The sequence below is a fragment of the Ambystoma mexicanum genome, chromosome 7p (assembly GCF_040938575.1).
Source record: "Ambystoma mexicanum isolate Mex_15411 chromosome 7p, UKY_AmexF1_1, whole genome shotgun sequence".
Classification (NCBI taxonomy): domain Eukaryota; kingdom Metazoa; phylum Chordata; class Amphibia; order Caudata; family Ambystomatidae; genus Ambystoma; species Ambystoma mexicanum.
The window spans coordinates 665,822,095-665,847,798 of NC_090939.1; the positions used below are offsets into that span (position 1 = coordinate 665,822,095).

General features: G+C 49.4%; 1 protein-coding gene across 1 annotated transcript in view; it reads right to left on the bottom strand.

Annotated features, from left to right (window-relative positions):
• LOC138526245 (arylsulfatase D-like) overlaps window positions 1-25,704 on the bottom strand; it is a 567,118-nt gene that overhangs the window by 99,239 nt on the left and 442,175 nt on the right. The window contains exon 6 of the mRNA XM_069636738.1: window positions 18,319-18,455. Coding sequence (XP_069492839.1) covers window positions 18,319-18,455 — 137 coding nt within the window. The remainder of the gene's footprint in view (window positions 1-18,318; window positions 18,456-25,704) is intronic.

Here is a 25,704-nt window from a genome sequence, read left to right on the forward strand (position 1 = left end):
TACTTCTCAGTGACCTTAGCATCACATGGGACCCAATACGTGATCGAAGGACCACAACACGCTATGCCAACCATCTCCCTCTAACTCACTAAAACAAAAAAGTGCACAAATTCCCCTTGCTGATTTCTCCACAACACTCAGGGGCTCAGAGAAGGGGTACACATGTTATTCACATGTACATCGCTCCTTTTCATGTATTGATTATGCTTGGGGTGCAGCTCCACTCATTGGCAAGGTTACGCAAATTAAGTGTCACACTATAACACTGTCAGATCATGCCCCAATCTCAATAGACCTGAACATTTAACAAATCCCACAGAAGTTGTGGGCCTGGAGATTCCCACAACTACCACTAAGGGACCAGGTGCTTAGAGATCAAATAGACGAGAAAATTGGGGAGTTTTATGCAGTTAACTCTTTTGGGGAAACCACGCCAAATGTTACATGGGATGCTTTTAAGGTAACATTGAGAGGGATCCTGATTGTGGAGGCGGCCATTAGAAATAAACAAACAAACATTGGAATTCGAGCTAAAGGAAGAATTAGCTTGTGCAATGAAACACATGGAAACAAATGAGTCCGGGAGCACCAAAAATATACAGGACAGTGGCAGGGAGGTTACACCCTTTTCACACAAAGAAAGCAGAAAATCTATTATTTCTTAAACAAAAATATTATATATAAAAAAGAAGACGGACAGACTTTTGGCTAGACAACTTTGGCAGAATGCTGCGTCCCAAACTATACACTTTTTACTCCAATTTGTATCACTCAAACTCCAGACACAGTGCAACAAAAAGCATACTTAAATGCTGTTAATCTTCCCCAAATCTCTTTGGCCAACAAGGAGACGCAGGTCCGGACGGATATTCTGCTTTAATTTATAAAACATATCGGAACATACTGGTTCCCAGATTAACTCATTTATATAATTCCTTCATTCAATTTGGGGGCATATCAAGGATCAGAGAGTGCTTAAGGGGGAAGGGAAAGTTCCAGTGGCAAAGGAGTGATTGCAGAAATAGGCCAAGGCAATATCAAGGGTGTCGATGTGGTCTTTGATGGTTCTGGATGAGCAGGGCAGAACCTGCTTTGACGAGACTTTTATAGATCAGACTTGTCCAGAAACATTGTCAGGAGAGAACATGGGAAAGGAGGAGGAAGGAGGAAGAGGGGCAACCTCATTTTGGCTAAAGATAGTTGGTCTCTGTCCCCGCCCCCATAGTTCTACGTTTAGGAATCAACCTGGACAAAGACCTTACATTAAGGCATCAACTTTCAACAGCTTAAAATATGTTTCTTCCACTTAAGTTTCTAAGAGGCGTATGTCCCCTCCCTACCATTCCCCACTGAGTAAGAGCTATTTATTAGGTTCTGCCCGATTGTATTTTGCCAAAAAAGCGTCCTGTTATGAAGTTGTCTCACTGTATTGTTAGGGAGAATTCTCTTATAGGGCTAATTTCCCAAACCTAGTGAGTCTCCCAGCAGCTTTGCTGGATTTTTGGGGTCTGTTTTTTTTCTCCTGCTAAGAGTGAGACTCTTTTCCTCCCACTCTTAGGCATGATTTGAGGTATGTCTTTGACTTGTTGTGTGCTTATGGGCTATGTTTTTTTTTTACTCCATAGTGTATCATCTGTTTTTGTGTATGTGTTCACAGCACCCTCAGTGCAGTAACACAGGTGTAGTGACCCCCAAACATAGACTCCATACCCTGGGACTGACTAATGTCTCCGAGGGCATGTAAAGTCACCATTGACTTTACTAGACCAAAATTGTGAACAGAACCAGTACAAACCATCATATTTTGGAAGTACTGGAAGGGGTTAATTCGATTGCCCCTGGGTCTGTTTTCAAGGGGCCACTGTCCAGTCCCCCCTTGTCGAGTTTCTGGCTGGTGGCAGTGGTTACCACGCAAAATATTCCACCGGAATATTTCCTATGGGATTTTCCCATTGATTTTAAACGCACCACTTTTTGGTGCAATGTTAAAGATACTGCTGGTTTATATATTTAATATTAAATCAACGGTTGAGTCTTTTCACCAGTACTCTTTTCTAAAATGGCGTTCGTGTCCGTCTCTGTAACTCCAACCAAGGTCGGGCCCTTTGTTCCACTTTTTGGCGGGCTTCTCCACAGAAGCCCTCCAACTGGTGCCACTCTGTCTGGGTTCCACAGGATGTGTGGGTGGGGGAATTGGCACCCTGGACTGCGTTGCCTAAGCAACTCAAGTTGCACTCTGTTCTGATTGGCCCAGTGGTGAGCCGCCCGGCTCACCACTTAGAATGTTTGAGTGACAGCTAGGCTGTTGAATGGGGGGTTTTCTGCATAAAAGCAGGGCTTTTGGGACTGGAACTTCAGAATTCGCCACAGGACCTAAGAATCCGAAGCGGGAAGAAGCTGACCCATCTGCAACGATGACACCACCGGTGGAGCCCTGCTGCAACAAACTCACCACTTTCCCAACGACAAGAGAAGATCTTCTGCTGGACGAGACTTCCTCCTTTGAGCTGGTGGGATCAACCAGTTCGCCTCTTTCGCGTTCCAAAGACATCTCTTGGTCGAATCGCCCGTGCCAAGCACCCCGGCGGCCGGATAGCCAAGCTTCACCACTTTGACCGCGAATAAAAGGAACGCACATTTTAACTGACGAACTCCGCGGCTGGTTTCATCCCTGGGCAGTGCAACGACTCAAGTTTCCTCGTCGACGAGATCCTCTCTTCCCCTGGCCGAAACAACAAACTGCAACCACTGCCAGGAACAACTGCCACCGCTGGAGCTTCCTCTCTCTTTAAGGTACTGTGTTCTGCCTGGCCTCCCTTTCCAGGGATTGCTAAAGGTGACCCTTAAATCCTTGGCTTTCCAACTGGGTTGGTGCCAGACCTTCTAACTTTACTTCCTGAACCACCCCAACCTCTTTTGAACATTCTGCAAATACTTTTTAGTGCATTTTAAACTGTGTGATCTTGGGCACATTTCGCTTCGCTCCATTTAAAGTGGGCCTGGCCTATGAACTTTGGCTCTACATTGTATACTGCCTTTACTCCCTTGATTTGAACTTCTAAAAGTGTTGGGAACTGTTTTATTTTTATGACATGCCTTTTTCTCTCCCTTTAACTTAACTATTGGAGTGACAGAGGGGGGCGTGGCTACGAGAGCCATGTAGGAGGACACGTTCTGGAGGAGCTCCCGAGATCCTGCAACGATCCGGGCAAATATGTGCGGTACGACGGATCGCTGACCACCGACGATACACATGATGGTGTGTGAAGGTATTGGCCACGCATTGTGAACTTCTGGAGAGAATAGGATTAACGGCGACGGAGATCGGTGGCTACGAGTTAAAAGACGCCGCGAACAAAGGGCGACTCAAAATGGCCGACCAGGGCCCGGGACTGGAATAGAGGCGAGTTGTACGGTGGCCTAGCTGTGAAGGTGCATTGTACACAAACTTGCTACTTTAGCAACCGATCGATTTCCTGAGCCATGTCGAACAGGCCGGTGCGGCCGAAGGTGAAACAGCCTACCTTAGACGATTTCACTAAAACTCCCCCGAGCCAGGACACTACCAAAAGTAAGGATGCGCTGGCTGGGAGTGGCACGACGTCTTCGTGCACCAACCAAGAAATCCTGGCGGCGATTGTGGAACTGAGGGCGGCCTGGGAATCAAAGCTGGAACTGGCCGTTACTGAACTGAAGACTGCACTGGATCGCAAGGTTGGAGAGGTCCAAGAGGACGTTAATCTGCTACGACAAGATGTCAGGACCCTGGCGGAGCGCACGGAGTCCCTCGAAAAAGAAGTTGGCCCGAATACAGCAGATTGCGCCACTCATAAGGCCGACCTGCATGCCCTGACACAAAGGATGGGCAACCTGGAGAGCAGAGCGGAGGAGGCTGAGGGACGAGCCCGTCACAACAACATCCGCATCGTGGGCCTACCGGAGGGGATGGAGGGCCGTGACCCTACGGATTCCATCGAATCCATGCTCTTACAGGAGATACCTGGAGGGGCCCTATCTCAAGGATTTGCAGTAGAAAGAGCACATAGAGCCCTAACTAGGAGGCCACCTCCGGGGAACCCGCCTAGGCCTGTGATCGCCAAAATCCTTAACTACCGCGACCGGGAGAGGATACTGGAATACTTCCGTAAAGGAGGGACGATCACGAGAGGAGCGGCAAACATCACGGCTTATCCAGATTATACTCTGACTGTACAGCGTAGTTGCATGAACTTTGGGTCTGTAAAGCGGAGGCTGAGAGAAGCGGGCCACAAATATATGTTACTCTATCCTGCAAAATTGAAGGTCTTCCATGCACATAAAACCTTGTTTTTTGAAACCCCGGAGGATGCTATGGGATGGCTCGATGCGCAAGGATGCCCCCAGGAATCAGAAGTTCGGCCCAGAAAGGGCTCGGAAGAGATACGTGAATCGTAAAATGGCGTCGCAAGATGGCGTGGCTCGTGGGACTTGAATATAGTCGGTGTGACACCTTCGGTAAAGAAGGTCAGATGATTGCACTATGTGTCAAGACATTGTGAATGTTTATTTGATCGGGAGCCTTACGGGGCGATACTCTCTACCCCACAATAGTTTTAGTTGGGTGGCCGTTAGGGTGACCTCACCCTACTGGGCTCCGTTCACCGACCGGTGCTTGCGGTGCTAGATGTGGGGGTGCCTGAGCTCTGAGGCTGGAGCTGGGCAGCAGTTGGGGTGTGTGTTGTTGGGGAAGGCACGGGTGGGGGGAGGGGAGGGAAGTTGGGGTTTAGTTGTGTATATAGTTGAAGGGAGTTTGAGCTTATATGAGGAGTTACTGGACCGAAACGCTATCTGTGTCATGAGGGCGGTTGGGGGTCGCTACATGGGAGGCAGGGGGGAACGTACTTGCCATGGGAGACCTTAAGATTGTCACCTGGAATGTCAGGGGACTTAATAGTTATTTAAAAAGGAATAAAGTTATGTTGTACCTCAAAAGGCAGAGGATTGACATTGCACTATTGCAAGAAACACACCTGAACCGGCACAAGATAGAACTGGTTGAGAAAAAGTGGAGTGGCATGGTGGTGGGCTCCCCGTACTCTGCCTATGCCAGGGGAGTGCTAATCTGGGTAGCACCGCACGTTCCGTTCAGAGTCACGTGGCAGGAGGTGGACACGGAGGGCAGGCTGGTTATGCTCAGAGCCCTGGTGGAGGATAGAGAGGTTTGCATTATTAACACATACGCCCCCAATCAGAATGCTGCTGCATACTTCAGGACCCTTTGCACCCGTCTGGGCACATGTGTGGGGGGAGCGATCATTTGGGGAGGGGATTTTAACTGTGTTCTCGACCCAAGGGCAGATAGGTCCGATGATAGGATTGATCGGCCCACCCCGGCGGCCAGAGTACTACAGACGTTGCTGGGCGACTTTGGGCTGGCGGATGTTTGGCGACTGAAATACCCTGATACCTCGCAGTATTCTCAGTACTCTGCTCCACAGCGCCTATACACGAGATTGGATTATTTCTTTGCCACGTCAGAAGTGGTGATGGCGACCACTCAAATTGAATATAAAGCGAGGGTCCTATCGGACCACTCGCCCTTAGTGCTGACCTGGCAGTATGGCCGCCCTCGTGCACGAATACCTACATGGCGCCTCCGTGCAGAGGCGCTTAGGGACACGGTTTTTAGGGAGGACATCAGGGAGGCGATCCAGCGGTACTTTGAGGTTAACACGGGCAGTGTAGATTCGGCTGGTACACTTTGGGAGGCATTCAAGGTTGTGTTACGGGGGGACGCTATTTCCAAGTCAAAGGGCCTGCAGGTTGGGGTTCTGATGGAGCTAGAGAAGGCGGAGAGACAATTGGAGCGCGAATGTAGCAAGGCAGGAGGGGATGCAGACCTAGTACTTGAGCTGCAGCAGCGGTGTTCGGAGCTTTGGGAGAGGCTCTGTAACCTTAACTATAGAAAATATGTTGAGAGGCAGCATGCGGGTGGAGACAAAACTGGCCGCCTACTGGCATGGTTATATAAGAGAGAAACCCCTAGGCCCCCGATCAGGATGATAGTTAGAGAGGACGGAGAGGAGGTAGACACCCAAGAAGGAGTTAATGCAGCCTTCCTTGATTATTATAGAGCACTGTATGAGGACATAGGGGGAGAATATCAGGCAGAGATCAAAACTACATTGGAAGACATAGAGCTGCCCAGGATTAGTGATGAAGAAAGAGAGGAGCTGGACGCACCTATTACACTAGAGGAACTGGAGGAGGTAGTGAAGGGATTGCCCACTTGTAAGACTCCGGGCACGGACGGACTCCCGAGTGAGTTTTATAAAGTGTATGGAGCAGAGATACTCCCCCCGATGCTAGAAATGTTCAATGAATCTTTCGAGAAGGGTCGGTTACCGGAAACGCTCAGAGAAGCGCTGATAGTGCCACTCCCCAAGCCTAATAAACCCCGACAAAGCTGTGGATCGTATAGGCCGCTGTCGATGTTGAACCAGGACAGCAAGATCCTGACGGCGGTCCTGGCCAACAGGCTACGAAGGGTCATCAGTAAACTGATACACCCGGATCAGACGGGCTATGTCCCCAACAGGAACATAACTCACAATCACAGGCGACTTCACCGGGTGATTGAAGAGGGGAACAGAAGTGATGAAGAGATGGTGGTGGTGTCCCTAGATGCAGTTAAGGCATTTGACTCAGTGAGGTGGCCGTGGTTGCTGGCGGCCTTGGAGGGGTACGGGTTTGGGCCTGGCTATGTGAGGTGGGCGAAACTGCTGTACAGCGAGCCACTGGCCAGGGTGCGCACGGGATCTGTGATATCCAAAAGGTGGCGACTTAGCAGAGGCACCAGACAGGGATGCCCCTGGTCCCCGATGCTGTACATATTGGCCCTGGAGCCCCTGGCGGTGTAACTCAGACAACAATATGACTTGGTTGGCATCGAGGTGGGAGGAGAGAACCATTTGATATCCCTATATGATGACAACCTGTTGTTGTACCTGAAGTATCCGGAGGAAAACCTCCAGTACATTTTAGAGGTCATGGAAAAGTATGCGGAGTTGTCCGGCATAGCGGTTAATCCCAGTAAATCAAGCATGTTTCCGCTGGGGAGCTTCATTGGGGTCCCTCTGGAACGGTTGCCGGTGTTGCCCGTGCCCTGGGCAACTGAGTCTTTCCGCTACCTCGGAATTGATGTATATCATGCTGTGAAGGAAGAACACTTGTACAATACCGAGGCGGCGGTAAAGAAAATCCGCGATAGTATGCGGTTTTGGGAGAAGCTGCCGCTGGCAATGGTGGGCCGGGGGGCGATGCTTAAAATGGTGGTCCTGCCCAGGCTTTTGCACTTTTTCAGCAATATACCATACTTGATACCCAGGAAGTTCTTTGTCAAACTTGATAGTGTATGCAGGGACTTCCTGTGGCACGGCATCCGCAACAGGGTAGCCTTGTGGAAACTGCAAAATTTCCACGATAGGGGAGGCATCAAGCTGCCGAACTTTGAGGCCTATTATGTGGCCAGCCAGCTGCAATACGTGACCAAATGGCTCTCCGATGAGGAAACTCCTGAGTCTAGGCTGGTTGGGAGGGACTGCGCCCCGTTTTATCTAAAGGAGGTTGTCTGGGTCCCTAGGTCGGACTTGCAAGGATGCCCATGTATGTTGCTGTTGGGGTGGAGAATTTGGCGTAGAATGTGCCAGTTGATTGAGAGCCCGCACCCGTGTTCCCCGCATGTGCCACTGGTCGCCCTAACTATGGGGGTACAGCCAGCTCAGGAAAATTATCAGGACATATTGGGAAACGGTTGGGCTGGCCACATTGGGAGACATATGTCAGGATGGGGCCATTAGAGAATTCGTAGACCTGGGTGAAGAAACAGGGCTGCACGGGGGCCAATATGTTACATATCTAAGGCTGGTACAGATCATCCGCAAGACTTGGCCGGAGACGGTGCTAGCGGAAGATCCAGATGCACTGATCGGAACGATATATGATATATCAGAGGGCGGGCATGAGATCTCTAGATTATATGAGGTGGTGATGACCCGGGTGGGGAAGGACTTGATGAATTTGAGGCTTGATTGGGAAGCGGAAGTGGGGGCACAGATGACTGATGGGATGTGGGAACGGGCCATGGGATACCATAAGAAAGTGTCCAGGAATGCTAGATTGCAGCAAATACAGCTGTACATCACGCACAGAGCATATATGACCCCGAAGAAAATAGCCAAGTTTGCGAACGCAGGTAGACGAGCATGCCCGAAATGCGATGAAGAAGACGCAGGTATGACACATATGTTCTGGTCCTGCCCAGTGATCGAAGGCTTTTGGGGGGAAGTGGCACAGAAATTAGCAGATAAGGGGGTTCTGCTACGCATTGACACGGCCTGGGTCTGCCTCCTGGGAGGGTTCCCTAGACCACGGAACACCAAACATCTCGGGAAACTGAGAGACCTGGCGTATGTACTTGCTAAGAGAAGGATAGCTATGAGTTGGAAGCAACGCCATGGGCCAAGAATAGAGATATGGTGGCGGGACCTGCAGAAGTGGGCGGAGGCTGAAACGGTGGTATGGCAGGAAGCGTGTGGTAATTGTGGGGAGGAAGAAGTGGGCAACCTGGCGGCTTGGAGAATGTTAATGACGGGACTGTTTGGCGCGGAAATGGACCCTGCTGCTTCCCAGAGGGGCGACGCCCGGCCACACCAAGTGTACACAGAACTGTAAGGTTGATAAGCTCTTGGGGGAGGAGGGGTTTGAAGTGCAGTAACATGGCATTAATTGATGTTTACAGTTTGTAATGTATAATGCTGCAAGTTTGTTTTGTATTGTTTTATTTTGAAAATAAAAATTATTTAAAAAAAAAAAAACTATTGGAGTGACATCTAGGTTACGCGCTCACATCTGTTTTTACAAATAGTGGTGTTTAACTCTGACTTGTCTAATGGTTATCAAGGGAGGTGTTTATACTTAACCTGACTGTGTTTTAATTTGCTTTTTATTTAGAGTGCTGGTGTATTTCCTAAAGTGTGTTTTAAATAAATAATTATATACTTTTGATACAAAGCTCTGGTCAGTGTTTGTTTGCTCTACTGTGTTTTTAGCCCTATTGTGTATACTCTATATACTGCCCTACTCTTCTTGAGAGAAGTCTGACTGCTCAGCCAGAGCTACCAGGTAAATCTGGGTGGTACCGACTGCTACCAATTGGGTTTGCTGCTTACTCCTGTCGCCTTAATCTTTTTGCAGTGGTCCCCAAGGGAACTGCACAGGATTCTGCCTAACATGTATGTAAATAGTTATGGCCATGCTTGCTATTCATAGAGAGCAGGGTGTTCATTGAGTATGATTTAGTAAAGTTCTATATGGAATGTCACAGTGTAATCTAGTTCTGAGCAGGGTGTCGTAGCCTGCCTGTGGCCAGAAAATGTTTACTCTTAATGTTGCTTCTATTACTACTTGCACTAGCCAGCCAGGTGTAATGTTAAACTGGGCGTCTGTACTTCAGGACCTGTAATAAAGGGTATTTCATCTCACTGGAAACTGCGTGGGACTATTCTTCACGTCCACTTGGGACCTTCAGCTGAGCTGATCACACGCCTACGTAGGGCGCCGAATTCTATTGCAATTCACTGGTTCTGGAGTCTCTGAAGTGGCTTTCGGACAAGCAGCATGCTTTTCTCAAATACATATGCCTAATCCATACATCTCTTTATCGGCCAAGACCTACACTATTGTGCAACAGAATCTGCTGATACCACCATACACGACTACTTTACTAGCAAGTCAGCCTGTGTGCTAGTTGATCCTATATATCGGGACGCAAAATCTAACAGCTGGCAGATCATCTGGACCTGGATTGCTCTACCAGTCTCATTGCATAACCAGAGCAACCGCTTGTCATTTAGAAGAAATCTCAAGATTTCCCTACGTAGGACCCAAAACTAAACTATATAAAGATTAAGTTACTCACTGAGCCCCGCATTGAACCATGCATAGCTCGCTTCTGATTGAACTTCCATTTAATAGCACCAAGATGCCCTATAGGTCAAATAGCACAGCGGGCCGAGTACTGACGCAGGTTCAAACCCCGTCAGGGCCAACTTAGCCTTTTTTCCTTCCGAGGTCGATAAATTGAGGACCACACTAGTGCCGTGCTGTGGGAGGATGAGATCAACAGTTGTTTCATCGCTTCAGATGCCCGAGGGCATGAGTCGCTGTGAAGCAGAATTATATGCAGTACCCTTTGGGAAGAACACACACAATTAAGACTGCAAGTGACAGTACAAATTCACCTTTGGTACAAGCCTGTATTACACAGTAAAAGTGGTAGCGATGGCTGAGCAGCCAGACTTATCTCAAGAGCAAGTGAGCAGTATCAAATAGTTACACAAAGGTCAGCAATTACTATGATTAAAACAAACACTGACTCAAGGTTTCTGAGTAAAAGAATATACATTTATTTACACATCAATTGTATAACATCCCACTAAGGTAAAGCAGTTTAGAAATCACACTCTTAATACACCACACCACTCCCAATAAGTTCCAGACAAGTCAAGCTCACAAACTGAAGTGGGAGCAAAATGGCACTCCAGAAATTTAAAAGGGAGGGAAAGAAAGTTAGGCAGAAATGAAACCCCACCAACAGGTAAGTACTTAGGGCAATTGAGCAAGAGGAACTACAATGAAAGAATCAGGTAAAAAAGGCTTAGGGCCAAAGTCAATAGGTCAAAATTCTTTTGCTCAAGATCACACGGTTCAGGGTAGTTTGCGGTAAAGTTTGTGCCACGAGTTCCGGATGAAGTTGGTCGGCAGAATAGTTAGTGTTAAGAAAAGAGAAGGACAAGCCCTCGGATTGGAGAAAGATTTCACGCACTTTCACCGCGGCTGAACAAAACGAATAACCGGATTAGCACAGTACCTTAAAACAGAGAGGGAGTTGTAGCTGAGGCAGACGTTCCTGGGAGTTCCTGCAGGCTCACGGTTCTTGAAGCGACTGTCGGACTGACAAGAAGTAGGAAGACTGGAGGGTCCTGCACTACCCAGGGAAGAAACCAGCAGCAGAGCAAAGCAACGAATAAAAGGTGCACTCTTCAAAACCCAAGCAGGGTCCGACCTTCCTGGCTATTCGGCCCACTGTAGCTCTGCACAGCGAATTCGACCAGAGGAGGGGTCCTGGCTTGAAGTTTGGGCGAACTGGTTGGTCCCACCAACTCAAGGGAAGAAGATTCCTGGAGGATCCTATATGTCGTTAGAGTTTGAAGATTCAGACCTGCAGCAGGGCTTCACCGGGCGGTCCAGTCATTTTAGAGGTCCTCTTCTGTCAGCTCCTCATCGGCCTTTCGTTCCAGTGGCGGATCTGCCTTTCCAGTCCCAGAGACCTGCTTTTTATGCAGTTTTCCCCCATTCACAAAGCCTGGCTGTCAATCACACAGCAGGGTAGCTGTCCTGGCAAGGACAGTCACCCAGCCAATCAAACAGGAGTGTGACTTGGGTTACCAAGGGAACGCATGGCAGGGGTCCTAAGACCCCCTCCCTCACATCTTGCCTGCCCAGACTTTCAGGCACCTTAAGGGGGGCTTCTGTGCAGAAGCCCGCAAAAAGACAGTGAACAAAGGAACCAAACCTGGTTTAGCGAGCAGAGTAAAATACGAGAAAGACTTTTACAAAAAGAAATGGCGAATAAACCCAGCCAGAGCCGAAATAAAATATATTTTGTCAAGTGGGTTTATGTTCGAGGCTAATAAAATAGCCTAAAACAATACCATGGTTATTTAAGATAACCACGGTATGAAAAATAGGGTAGTTACCACTGCCAGCCGCCAAGTCTTGATGAAAAGGGAGCGAAACAGTGCTCCAAGAGAAACAGACAAAAAGGGATAAGAATTAACCCTTTCCAATACTCCATGTAAGATGGGGTGTACTGGTCTGTGGTTTAAAGAGACTACATAACGTTAATGGCAACTTTACATGTTTCTGGGAGACAGTAGTCAGTCCCAGAAAAATGGAGTCAGTTGGAAGTCTGAAAGCAACCCTGTGTCACTGCACTGAGGATGCTGTGTAACACACAAAGATAATGGCCATGGAGTAGGTGAGGCTCCAGAGCCCAAGATCACACAATTGGTAAAAACACACATTCAAATACATATAAGAGTGGGAAAAAGGCTCACACTTTCACCATGTGAAAAAATAAACCCTGGAAATCCAGCAAAGCTGCTGAGGGACTCAGTAGGTAAGGGAAATTAGCCATTTTGGAGAATTGTCCCCAACAGTCGCTATGTAAAAAAGTATTTTACTATATGCGAATTCTAGCACTTTATACAAAATAAAAACACTTCCATCTGCACATTTTACTCAGTTTCTTGGAGGCCATCTCATAAAATTTCGAAAAAATCCTCACTGTGGCATTTTTCTTAAACCAGGCAACAAAAAGTGATACATTCAAACATGTCCACCCACCTGTTGGCCCTCTACTTACTCTATTCCTTCAGTATCAACATCAAGATGGTGAAAGGTGACAGTTATGCCGTTTATAAATTAAGGACATTTTAAAGTAGAGGCTACAACCAGTTGGCTCCACCCACTCGTTTAAAGTATTAGAAGTGGTAGTGTTTCTCAAAACAGAGTTCCTAGTTGGCTATACCCAGGCAAGATTCTAAAGCACAGGGGTCTGCAACCTTCTGCTCTCCAGATGGTATGGCCTACAACTCCCATCAGCCCTAAGCAGCATGGCCAATAGGGATAGATCATGGGAGTTTTCGTCCAAAATGTTTGGAGTGCAAACTGCTGCAGGCCCCTGCGACGTAGCCTCTTAAATGAATCACACAAGTCCATGTATAAATGTTCAGGATTGGTGGGGTGGTTTCTGAGTAGGGCGAGAATTAGAGAACAAATGAATGCGCTAAGCACAGTCACAAGGGACCAGGCCAAGGACACCAAGCCCCTTTTATTCAATATAGTTTTCATCCAGATTTAGATGAAAATGTCTGTAAAGAGGCTTTGCAACAAACAGAGCAGGGGTGATTTTTGAGCCACCCCGCCCCTTGACTTTAGAAAGTAATTAATGTTAAGCAGTTCTTCAGCAGTTAGCAATGAATGGAGCTCATTTTGCTCCTTGTAATTTGGCGGCGGGAGCCGTTATGTGTAGACAGACACGTAGGCAGCTCCCAGACGCCAAATTTTGCTCATTTGCATAGTGTATTGCAAATATGCACTCTGCCATGCAAATGAGTAAACGCTGCCTGCCATACCAGTATGGCATGCAGTGTGTACAAAGGATCCCTATGCAGTATTTATTTATATTTTTTTAAAGCACTCACACAGCCAGGGGCATCGAGGTGCAGTTACAGGAATATGTCTTAGTTGCGTATTTATAACACGCTTAATTCCCAGAGGTTTCTAAGCACGGACAGGGAGATCGAACCTATGTTGCTTCGTATCGTCTTGTTTCCAAGGCGAGCACGTTGCCGCTGAGCTATCCTCCCGATAGTAGCCTGCGTTATGCTGGCAAATAAAGCTGGCTGGCTCCATAGGGATCACCAGAATTTGTATCAGTCAAAATGTATGCTGGAACAAATGCTGGAACAGTTGCATGGCAGTGAGAAAGCAAGTGGTGGAAATGCTCTGATTACTTACCAATAATCTTCATTACTCCTAGTCCTACTCTTCCTCATCACAGTACTTGCAACATGAGGCCCCTGACTCCGAGACAGGACCTTCTTCTATTTCTTTTGTTCTGTGTAACTCCTCCGCTTGACGCATGTCATTCAGTTTAACATATCCAAGCCGGATCAGGGGACCTCCCCCGCAGGGAGGGAGACGAGAGTCATCAGTACTGTGACAAGGAAGAGTAGGACTAGGAGTAATGAAGGTTACCAGTCAGTAATCAGAGCATTACCTCCACGTCCACTCTTCCTTGTCCCAGTACTTACATCATGAGGCATAACATAGCAGCAACAGGGAGAGGTGCCAATGAGACACAGAGAGAGAAAGTGCAGAACAAAAAAGACTCCCACCTTTAATAACTCCAAAATCACATCCCAAGACAAAATCCCAACCCCGAAGGAACCATCCCCAGAGTGGGATACATTCAACCGATAGTGGTCGACAAACGTGCTCTGATCTGACCAGGTGGCCACCCTACACATCTCCAGTGGTGAAACCCCCATACCATCCGCCCAGGAAGCAGCCAAACCCCTGGTAGAGTGCCTCTGAACGTGGGCAGGAAGAGGCAGGCCAGAAGCCACATAAGCCATGGAGACAACAGCACGAATCCACCGGCTAATCGAAACCACAGAGGTCTTCCGTCCTGCACCAGCAGTGCTAAAAGTAACTAAGAGACTATCAGACTGCCGGAAAGGGGCAGTCCGAGCCAAATACTCCAGAACTGGCCACCGCACAACAATGGCATGCCGAGCCACCTCATCCGGCGTCTGTGGATCCTGGAAAACGCAGGGAGAACCAGATCCTGAGAGGTGTGAAATGGAGACACCACCTTAGACAGGAACTTCGGATCACACCGCAAAACCACAGAGTCCGGTAGAACCCTCAAGAAAGGGGGTTGACACAGCAGAGGCCCAATCTCCCCCAGCCTACGGGCAGATACGATAGCGATCAGGAAAGCAGTCTTTAGTGTAAGGTGCTTGATGTCCATTTCTGACAGGGCTCAAAGGGAGGCCCCTGAAGGAACCTCAAGACAAGAAGGAGATCCCAATGGGGAAGGCCCTTATAAGTAAGTAGAAGGATGGGAAAAAGAGACCCTGCAGAAACTTCCCCACCAAGACCTAGGCCCTTGTCAAAACCCTCCTGGAGGAACTGGAGAATAGTCGGCAGACTGTAACCCAGGGGGGAACCCAGACCGCCCACACCAATCCCGAAAATGATCCCAGTGTCTGTCATACGCCTTCAGAGTAGAAGGTCCATGAGCATTAATGATGGACTCGATCACAGGACCAGAAAAACCCTGGAAGATCAACCAAGACCATGCAATAGCCAAGCCGGCCATTGAATCCGTCTGACCCCAAACCCTAGACCCGTCTGCAGGGGACAAGGCCACCTCGGAATCAACCAAGGTTCCTGGGACTGAAGCTCCAACAGGGAGGGGAACCAGCTCTAGCGGGGCAAGAACAGAGCAACCAACAGCACAGTCAACCCGCTTTCCCTCATGCGCTGAACCACCAGGGAAGAATGGGGCAGAGGGGGGAACACAAAGGAGACCCCAAGGCCACTCCACAGCGAGGGCATCCACCACTCCAAGCCCCCTTGGCCGGGAACCGGGAGCAGAAGAGAGGAACCTTCGCAGAGGCTGGAGAGGCAAAGAGATCCAGAACCCAGAGCCCGAACTCAACACAGATCTCTACAAACACCCTGTCTGACAGAACCATTTCCGAAGAGGAGGGGAACCGGCAGCTGAGCAGATCCGCCCGAACAATGTCTACCCCTCTGACATGAGAGGCCACCAGGGACAACAGGTGCAACTCCCCCCAGGAACCTATCTGAGCTGCCAGAGCATTCAAGGAGCAGTTGAACCCCCCCAGGGGTTGACATATGCCAATGCTGTGGTATTGTCCATCCGGACAACCACTGCCCGGCCTTCCAGAAACACCCTGAAGTACAACAGGGCCTGGAGAATGGCACACAACTCTCTCCAATTGAACGACCGACAGACCTCCTAAGGAGCCCACAACCCCTGGGCCGAGAGGACGCCCAACGTGGCCCCCCTAAACCCTTCCGCTGGCGTCTGTAGTAAGAGTGGTCAAAGGAAAAATTGACCAGGGACACCCCTGCCCGTAGATTCGGAACCCACAACCACCACAGTAAAGCGGCCCTTAGAGGAGGAGACACTGGGATCAAGGGCCTTGTAAGCCTGAGAAGCCGGGAGCTAGTGCAAGAGTAGATAAGACGCCAGAGGACGGAGATGAAGATGAGCCCAAGGAACCAGGAAGACATGAGACTCCATGTGCCCCTGAAGCATGAGCAACAGGCGAGCCGTGATACAACGCCGCCTGAGAACCTTGCCCAGAACAGACAGCAGGCACTGGACCCTCTCCCGGGACTGAAAATCCCTCCACATCCTCGTGCAAATCTGAACCCCGATGAAAACCAGATCCTGAGAGCGCTCCATTTGAGACTTCTGTCAGTTCACCAAAAACCCCTAGTCCCGTAATGCCCGGCAAACCAGAAGGAGATGAGACAGGACTGTCTGCAGGAGGGCCGCCTTGACCAAACAGTCGTCCAGGTAGGGAAAAATATGAATACCTCTCAGGTTAAGATGCACCACCAGGGGAGCTACCAGCTGGGTGAACACTGTGGGGGCCGAGCGGAGAGACACATGGTACTATGCATGCTGGAGATCAAGGGACACCATCCAGTCCCCCCTGCGCAAAATCGGGAGAATGTTCCGCAAAGAATCCATCTTGAGGCGTTCCTTCCAGACGAAGCAGTTCAGAGCCTTGAGGTCCAAGATGAGGCGAGAATTCCCTCAAGATTTGGGGATCAGAAACACCTGTAAGTTAAAACCCAGACCCTGCTGCAGAAAGGGAACGGGCACGATAGCCGCCTTCAGTAACAACTAAAACAGAGCTCTCGACATAGCCAACCTCTTGGGCAGCGAGCGGGGAAGAGCAGTTCGAACCATGCAACCATGGACAGGAGGAGACAGGAAGTTCCCTTAAAACCCCTCAGGACAGTGTCCAGAGCCCAATAATCCGAGCACCACCAGTCCCATACTGGAAAAAACAGACGGAGACGTCTGCCCAAAGAGTCAAGACTTCTGGGCCGGGCCCGGACGAGAAGAGCGCGGAGGACCCCAGCCCACCCTGGGCCTCCGAAAGGAGCGGGCAGAGGAACCAGGGAATGACCGTCACCAGAAGAAGATTTCTTGACTGTCAAGGTAGACGTCCGCTGTAACTTGTCAGCGTGTTTTTCAGCACGAAACACCTTATGCACTTTATCCTCAAGCAAATCGCCAAAGGGTTTTGAACTGTCAAAACAAAGTTCAAGGGGAGCTGCCTTTTGCGAACCCTCTGTTTTCCAATTCCGCAGATGCACATGCCTCCGGGCCGACACATCAGCACCCATGGCCATGGCCGGGCCACGCACTCCATCAAACGCCAGATCGGACAAGAGTCAACTTGCCGCTGAATGTCAGCCATCAGCAGGACACAGTCAGAGCCCCCTTCTGCAGCCTTCTTCAACTTCCTGAAACCACTCAGCACAGTCTCCGCAGTGTAGGAGCCTTAGATATTTGCCCGGAGGGCCAGTTGTGCACCAGCATGAACCTTCTTTAGGCTGGAATTCACCCTATGGTGCACCGGGTCCCGGACAGACGCCTCCTCGGCTGACAGAGGAACGATCCACCAGACTAGCGAGGATATCATCAACTTCAACAGAGTCCGAGAGCAACTTCTCACCCCAAGGATCTTAGCCCGGATGTCAGAGACCAAAGGCACCTTTTTCTTCTTCCTCCTGCGAAGTTCAGGGGAAGAGGAAGATGAAAGGGCAAGATGCCCGAGTTTAGCAGTGTGCTTTCCCATGTGGCAAGCAGAAGCAGAAACCAAAAAAAACAGAGCCAAAAAAATTGAGCCACGATATTTAACTCCAAGCTGGGAGAAAACCACCAATGAGGGAGAACAATCGGCAACAGGCCGGTACTGCAGTGTTTAACTCCAGGCTCCTCCGGAGGAACACTAAACACCCCTGTCCCCATAGGTGGGGCCAACCCGCTCCCGGAAGGCACAATCAGACTGCCAGGCCTGCCCATGCGCATTGATCCTGGAGAAACAGCACGGATCTGAGGAACAGACACACCCGGGGCGTACACAGGGCCCCAACCCCCACACAACACCAGGGCAGAGCCCCTTACCTTATCCCAGAATATACAGAACAAAAGAAACAGAAGAAGTTCCTGTGTCGGAGGCAGGGGCCTCATGATGCAAGTACTGGGACGAGGAAGAGTGGACGTCGAGGTAATGTAAGTTGCACTCCGCCCCTCCTCTCTGCCATGCAAACAAATTAAAATGGGGTGTGATGTTATGGAAGGCATAAAAGCTTTACGCAAGTCTTTTATGCCTTAGATTAATGTTACACCCCATCAAAAAAGAGCCCCAATGTGTGCCTTACGTTTTAGAAAGACAAATGCAGGGCCAGATTAAAATATACTTGTAAAAAAATTAATACGTTGCGCGCGTTCCCTGAGTTGGCATGTGCTTGCAAGCACTATGGGTAAAACAAGCACAACTGCTGGTTCCAAGCAGATCGGTTTGCAAGCTGAAGACACCACTCACTTGTCTCAAAACCCCTAGCCACAGACTAAAAAATAAAACAACTTACCAACCATCCAGTCCATCTCCTCTACGTTATCTCCATAGAGTTGATGTTTGCTCTTCCCAAGAAAGCGTTCAGTGGTAACAAGCGGAGTGTGAACATGCAATAAGGAAACAAAGAGGAGGAACGGACCCTCCTGGTTTCTGAAAATTTGAAAACATTGGAACGATTAGGGTTCTGAAATAAAATACTTATTTACAGAACATTCTAAGCGATAGTAGCATTTCAACTTTTGTTTCTGAACAGTGCCTACATCAAACGTAGAGCAACTGAAATCACTAGCATCTATACAACAAATATTAAATCAAACAAATCCTACCCAACTGAGACACTACACAGCGAGAAGTTAATTTTGTTTATAGGTATTACGAATACCCTAGAAGTTTAAGGCGTGGCCTAGATTGACAAAGAGTCCATATTGAAAGATCCTCCAGGCTCAGGTCCAGGCCCAGTAGCTTGTGACTAGATGCCATTGTTACATCCCTTACTAAGGTATTTCCACTCACAGCTGCCTGAAAGCGGAGTACTTACTTAGCCTTCACTGAGGAACCCCCTCACCCAGCCCCCATAAGAAAACCTTGTTTGGCAGCACCAGACTCTGGAGGGGCTACGCTGGGGTGATCCATGCCCCCCCATGTTGGGATTGTCCCATTTAGGAGTTCTGAATACTCCCTTTTCCTCACCCCCACTGTGGTAATGCAACATTATGTAATGGGGGAGAGATGGTTCCTGGCTGCTTGTGTTTAACTACAGTTTCCAGAATACCTTGCAGCAATGATGCTGATGTAGCCAATAACACCTGTATTGAACTGCCTCTCTGAAGAGTGCAAAAGGCACAAAAGCACTAAGCAGGGGGCGCAGGGGACACTGGACTAAAGGGTTGACGCTCCTTCTCTCCTCACATATCCGACGTCTCTAAGAAGTCACACTACCAGCTACACCTCCTCAGAGGTATCTTTCCTTTCCTCTCCTTCCCCCAGAAGCTCACTGTCTCGAGAGCCCTGGTTCTCTCGAAGCTGGACTACTGTAACAGCCTCTATCTAAATCTGCCCGCCTCTACTCTCCGCCCTTTGCAACTCATCCAGAACAGGACTGCGAGACTTGTCCTTGGCCTCAAGCCCAGGGACCGCATCTCTCCAGGACTGAAATCACTGCACTGGCTCCCAGTGACTGCGAGGATCAAGTTCAAAGCCCTCTGCATTGTCCACAAGGCCGTCTGGGGCCTTGGGCCAAAATACCTTCAACTCTCTCTTCCTAAATATCTTCCTTCTTGAGCTCTTAGCTCATCCAACTCCAACTCCCTCAGGGTCAGCCACTTCTCCAAACAACGAGTTGGGGCAGATCTATCTCCGCTGCAGGGGCCTCCCTCTGGAACAGCCTTCCTGCCTCCCTGAAACTTGAGGAGAACCATCTCTGGTTCCGGAAGCACCTCAAAACCTTCCTCTTTGCCTCCGCTTTCTCTCCCCCTCTCCCCTGCTAATACTACTGAAACTGCACTGAATCTGCAACTGGGCCACTCACCGTTCTCGGTCCTTGGCCCAGCCACTCTCCCAGCACTGCCTCCATGGCAACCCCTGCACTACGGGACTGTGTCTGTATCCCTACAGCCCCCTTCCCAGCACTTGTCTGCACTTACTTCGCACTTGCCACCAGCTGGCCCTTGTTATTTATCCTGTTTGCTGTATGCTATTAATCCTGTACTGCACTTTCCCCTCTCCCTTTCCCTCTACCCTTTACACTTGCGCAATCTGAATGACACCTGGCCTAGTAGGATTGTTGGCTGTCTCCCCTTGTTCCCCCCCTGCCTCGTCGCACCTTGAAACACTTGTGTATAGGCGTTACAAATGCCATATCATATCATAAATAGCTGTGAACCAGATTGCACCCCTCTTCCCCTCAAAAGAAAACACTAAGCATTATAAATATATTCATACTTGCCAACCCTACAGATTTAGGCAGAAGGCTACTGCTTTTTAAGCAGTCCTACCGCCTACAGATTTCAGTGACAGATCCTACTGCTTTTTATAGTGGCAAGTAATTTATGTGACTATAAGGCAAGCTCCAGAACAAAGCATGCAATACATTAATTAGTCTGTCTGTACAGTGGACTGGTAGGTGATTACTTTGGGCTCAGACCAATCCACTGACCTGACATCTATGTGACTGTCCTGCACTCTGGCCGGGACAACCCTTAGGTGAACCACCAGCGAAGGAAAGGGGCAGAGTGTAACACCTTCACACAACATCTGATTATCAGACTAAGGGGGGTATCAGTCACCATGTCATAGCTCTCAACTCACACGCTTTTGGCGGGTGTCACCCGCTTTGTAAAGGGCTGACTCACCCGCCAAGCCTCCTGCACGCCCATTCATTCCAATGGGCGTCTCACCCACCGAAAACAAAATCGGGTGATTTCACCCGCCTTTGCGACACAAATGGTTGAGAGCTATGCCATGTCATTCAGTGTTCAACTTGCAGTAAATATGTACTGCCCGGGCTGCTGCTACAGAGCAGTTGCAAACGTTGCCCACCAGCTCTGTGTAATTACCTTCTGTGAAGTTAGGTAATTGAATTTGGTGTTAAGTTAACATCCAGAATTATACATCTTTAACATTTGAACATCTTTCCATATTGTGCTGTTTGATGAGTTGTGTATTTTAGAATAATACTTCAATGGTGCCAACAATGTATGTATTTTCGCGTGATGTCATTGTTATTGGAATTAATTTTTGAAACTTCAAAAATCCTACATCTTTTTTGGTCACAGAATGTTGGCAAGTATGTATATTGAGGGAGAAACCCATATGCGGGTCAGTAGAAACTTACCGAAAGCAGATAGAACCAATCAAAAAAAGTACAGTGAAATGTGACCTAACTGGAATTCATGCTCGCGGTGGGTGACAGTCCCTGAGTAGCTCACTAGAACCTTGTAGCTTTAAAAAGGTAGTATTTTTTTCCTGACAGGTTGCAGCATCGACAGTTGTAATTGTTACGGTGGGCTAGATGGAACTTACCCAACGAGTCAAGGTGTGTGTAAGTTGCCGGAAACTAAAGAGACGGAGAAACACGTTCACTGAATGCCGGATATTGAGCTTCCTGTATGTGTTCCGCCTTTCCTTTCCACAATACATATGCAGGAAAATGGGACACAGCGTACGGTAAGCAAAATTCGTAAAAGCCTTTACACAAGAGTTTTTATGCATTTTGCTGATGTTAGGCCCCACTGAAAATAAATGAGCACAAAGGAGCTCATTTTCGAGCTGTTGCGTAATTTGGAAGGCGAATGAAAGGCATCAAAGTCTTACGCAAGGATTTGACGTCATTCCTGCACGTTACGCCACAGAGCAAAGTGAGCTTCAAAGTGTCAACTGTGTTACAGATCTTGAGACTTTCTCTAGGAAGAAGCATTGCGTCATTCCCACCTAGCCCGTTTTCGACTTAAGTCAGAAGAAACCTCTTATCACCCAAATGAAAACAAGATCCCACCTTCAAAAGGGTACTCCCATCACAGCTGCTTCACTCGAATACTGAAGAAGCAGCACTCTTTCAGAGATAGGAAAACACTTTAAAAATCGATCCCAATAAAGAAATTTTTACCGCTTTTATTTTAGGATATTGAAAATAGTTTCGTCTTTTACAGTCATTACATTGCATGTTCATAGGCATGAATGTGTGTAGGTTCTATAAAGAACTGGGCCATGTCAAGCAACATACTAGGCAAGGGTCCGTGTTGTGGGCTGCCTGCGGTCAGCCCACGGATGCCGTTGGGATCACCCGACTGGATAAACACGCCGGTGGGCAACAGCCGAATCCTCGGTAGGGTTGCACCCTACGGCGACAGGAACACCGGGCGCAATGTCAGCAGTATGGGGGTGTCAACCCCGCTCACCAGCAGCCGTGGCTCCGAGGGCACTCGGGCTGCGCTGCACACACAAGGCCACAACCACGTGGCAATCCTCAGACACAAACAACAGACACGAGTTGCCACTTCCTGGGGCTCTGCTCTCGCAGCGCCAGCAGAGCCCCTTTTATTGAGTGAGCATGTGAGCGTCATGACACAGTCACGGCGCTCACGTCGGCCAAAACACTAGACCACACACAACAGTCTGTCATCACGTGACTATTATTACACGAGTTGTTAGCCTCTGCACCTTATAAAATGCTTCTAACAATTTACATCGGAAGATGAGGCACGACGCCAGCAGCTATGGAGGTAGGGGAATTGCTTGTGATTGCTGTAGCATCTGGCATGGCATCGTCAATGTCAAAACACCTTGAAGCCGCTAATCCTCAGGACCGTTAGCTATGTCCAACAGAATGACGTAATCCTTAATCAGTTTACTAAAGGGCAAACAAGTAGATTCCAAAATAGAATATAGACGCACATGCTACCATATGTAGAAGGGATGTTCTTCTTGATAGCTATAGTTTACAGAAAGCCAAGACCACAATGATGGCAATGGACAAGCCCCAATTTACTGACCGTGTCTTTCCATGCATAGAGGGCATCAACCTTCAAATAAACATGCTGTGGACTGGGAAACAAAAGAGGCCCTGGGAATAATTGCTGAGAACCAAAACAGGCCTTAGAAAGAATGTTCAAAGTGGCCCCATATTACACATTTTCTGTAAGCCCAACCCCTTTCCTATGGGAACATTTGGAAATACCGCACAAAAGAGGCCGAGGGTGCAGAGGCCTGCCAGGAAATCTCCAGAGTTCCCTATAGGCCAATCCGCCCCTGGGTAAGAAAGAGGAGCTAACGTGAAAGACAGACATACGGCCTCATTACAACCTGTCAGGTTTGGACCGCAGTGATTCCGTGACGGCGGTAACAAAGTTTCCATGTCCGCAAGGTTGTGGAAAGACCGTCCGATTACGTGCTGTCGGTCGCGAGGCACCACACGGACACGGAAACGTTGTTACCGCCATCACGGAAAAAGCCACGGAAATGGACATAGCGCTGCCACAAGTAGCGCAAAACCTGTGTCCGCCTCCGTCGCCATGGACACGGAACCGGAAATACCATGATCGCCAAAACAGGAAACAGAGAGGCGGCCATCATATAAAGCACAATCTATTGCCATCCAGAGTCAGCACAAGCAGAATCCACACTGTGAGAAGGCAAAATAGACCACCAGCACGTCTGCCAGGATTCCAGCTCAGAGTCAGCGCAAACAGCACTTTAGTGAGGCGGAGCTAACTGAACTGTTCTGGTGGAGCATATCGTGGAGCATGCAGAGATGCTGTTCAGTGCCGCAAGTGCACCGCTGTGGGCGTGACTGTGAGGAGCGTCGAGGACTGCCACAAGCGGTGGAACGACCTCAGGCTGAGGGTTCGGAACCTGATCTCCACACACCGCCAACGCAGCAGTGGGACAGGTGGAGGACCCCCTTCCCTACTGAGGTTGCAAGCATGGGAGGAGCGTTGCAGCAGTGTCCTCCACCTTGAGGGCATCCATGGGATCGGGGAGGCTGAGGCAGGAGTGAGCCCACCTGCAGATGCTGGTAAGTGGTGAAACATGAATGCCATATGAGTATATTTTGATGGAATGACTGGGCCAAAGGACCCATTAACAACCCCCCCAGGAAGTGCATGACTGGGCCAAAGGACCCATTAACAACCCCCCCCCCAAGGCAGTGCATGATTGGGCCAAAGGACCCATTAACAACCCCACCCAAGGCAGTGCATGACTGGGCCAAAGGACCCATTAACAACCCCCCCCCCCAAGGCAGTGCATGACTGGGCCAAAGGACCAAAGGACCCATTAACAACCCCCCCACCCCTCCAAGGCAGTGCATGACTGGGCCAAAGGAACCTTTAACAACCCCCCCCCCAGGCAGTGCATGACTGGGCCAAAGGACCCATTAACAACCCCCCAAGGCAGTGCATGACTAGGCCAAAGGACCCATTAACACCCCCCCCCAGGCAGTGCATGACTGGGCCAAAGGACCCATTAACAACCCCCCAAGGCAGTGCATGACTGGGACAAAGGACCCATTAACAACCCCCCCCCCCCCAAGGCAGTGCATGACTGGGCCAAAGGACCCATTAACAACCCCCCCCCCCAAGGCAGTGCATGACTGGGCCAAAGGACCCATCATGATCCGTATGGCAACCAATATAACAACAATGCATATCCCCAACAATCAGATGCATGTAACCAACACTATTGAATGATAAACCTGTACGATGCATGAGATGCACCCATCAGGCACCACCACAACACTAATTGCATGTCCTCTGTGTCCCAACAGCCGTATCAAGTGACAGTGATACTGCACAACAGGCCAGGCAATCTGCACTGGCACGTGTCCAAGCCACCCCCCCTGCACAAGAGGATGCTGCCAGGAGTACGGCATCTCTGCCCCCAGTATCAACTGCGACAAATGTGCCGGCCACCACCACCGACATCCCCAGCGTCTCCACGCTCCCCGAGGCAACAGGTGCCACGGGAACCCATCATGCCCACCCAAACCAACACAGAAGGCAGCTGCACTGCAGAGGAGGCTGCCTGTAGTGACAACAGAGCCCCGGCAGAGCACACTGATACTGGCCGCAGGGGGAGAAGCCCACATTTGATGACCTGGGATCCTTCCATCAGCTGGAGTTTATCCCCACATCACTCCGAAGTCCCATAAGGTCACCCACCCCATCTATAGCAGAGCTTAATTCATGCATGCAGCGGATGGAGGAGCAGCAGGCTACCCTCACCCAGCTGGTGGAGAGGCAGCTCGAGGAATCTAGGCTGCAGAGGGAGTGCTAAAGCACGTCAGTGCGTCGCCTCTCAAGGTCCATTGGACGCTTTGCCAGCACTATTGTCACCCTGGCACGCCATGTGCGGGAGGGTAATGACAACACCTCCAGGCTCATAGAGTCCATGTTGATTGGGCAACAGGCAAATATTGCATGTATGCCATCTATACCTGATTCTGTGCCATCCAATACCACCACACCATCCAGGTCCACTACTGCCAGTCCAAGGAGGCGCTCGAGTCGGCTAACGGGGCTCTCGGGCAAGGATGCACAGGCACAGAAGCGCACACGGAAGTGATGGCATGTGTGTGGGGCACTGCAGGACACACGTGGACTTGAAGAGTGTGAGGGGTGGGTACGTTTGGGTGGTGGGGAGGTTGTTTTGGGTGTTTGAACATTGAGGCCTGGGTGGGGGTGGGTACGTTTGGATGGTGGGTGGGCACGGGTGTACAGCTTCCCTAACCATTGCACCTCCTTCCCTGTTGTTAATTCATCAATATATCATCATTTGAAATCAAAACATACATGTGTGGACATCTATCATTTCATTTGCAGTACAACAAATCAATTATTGTCATCACCATATCCATGCATTGCTGTGAATGTGCTGTGTCTCAAAAGTAAATGCAAATCAGTTC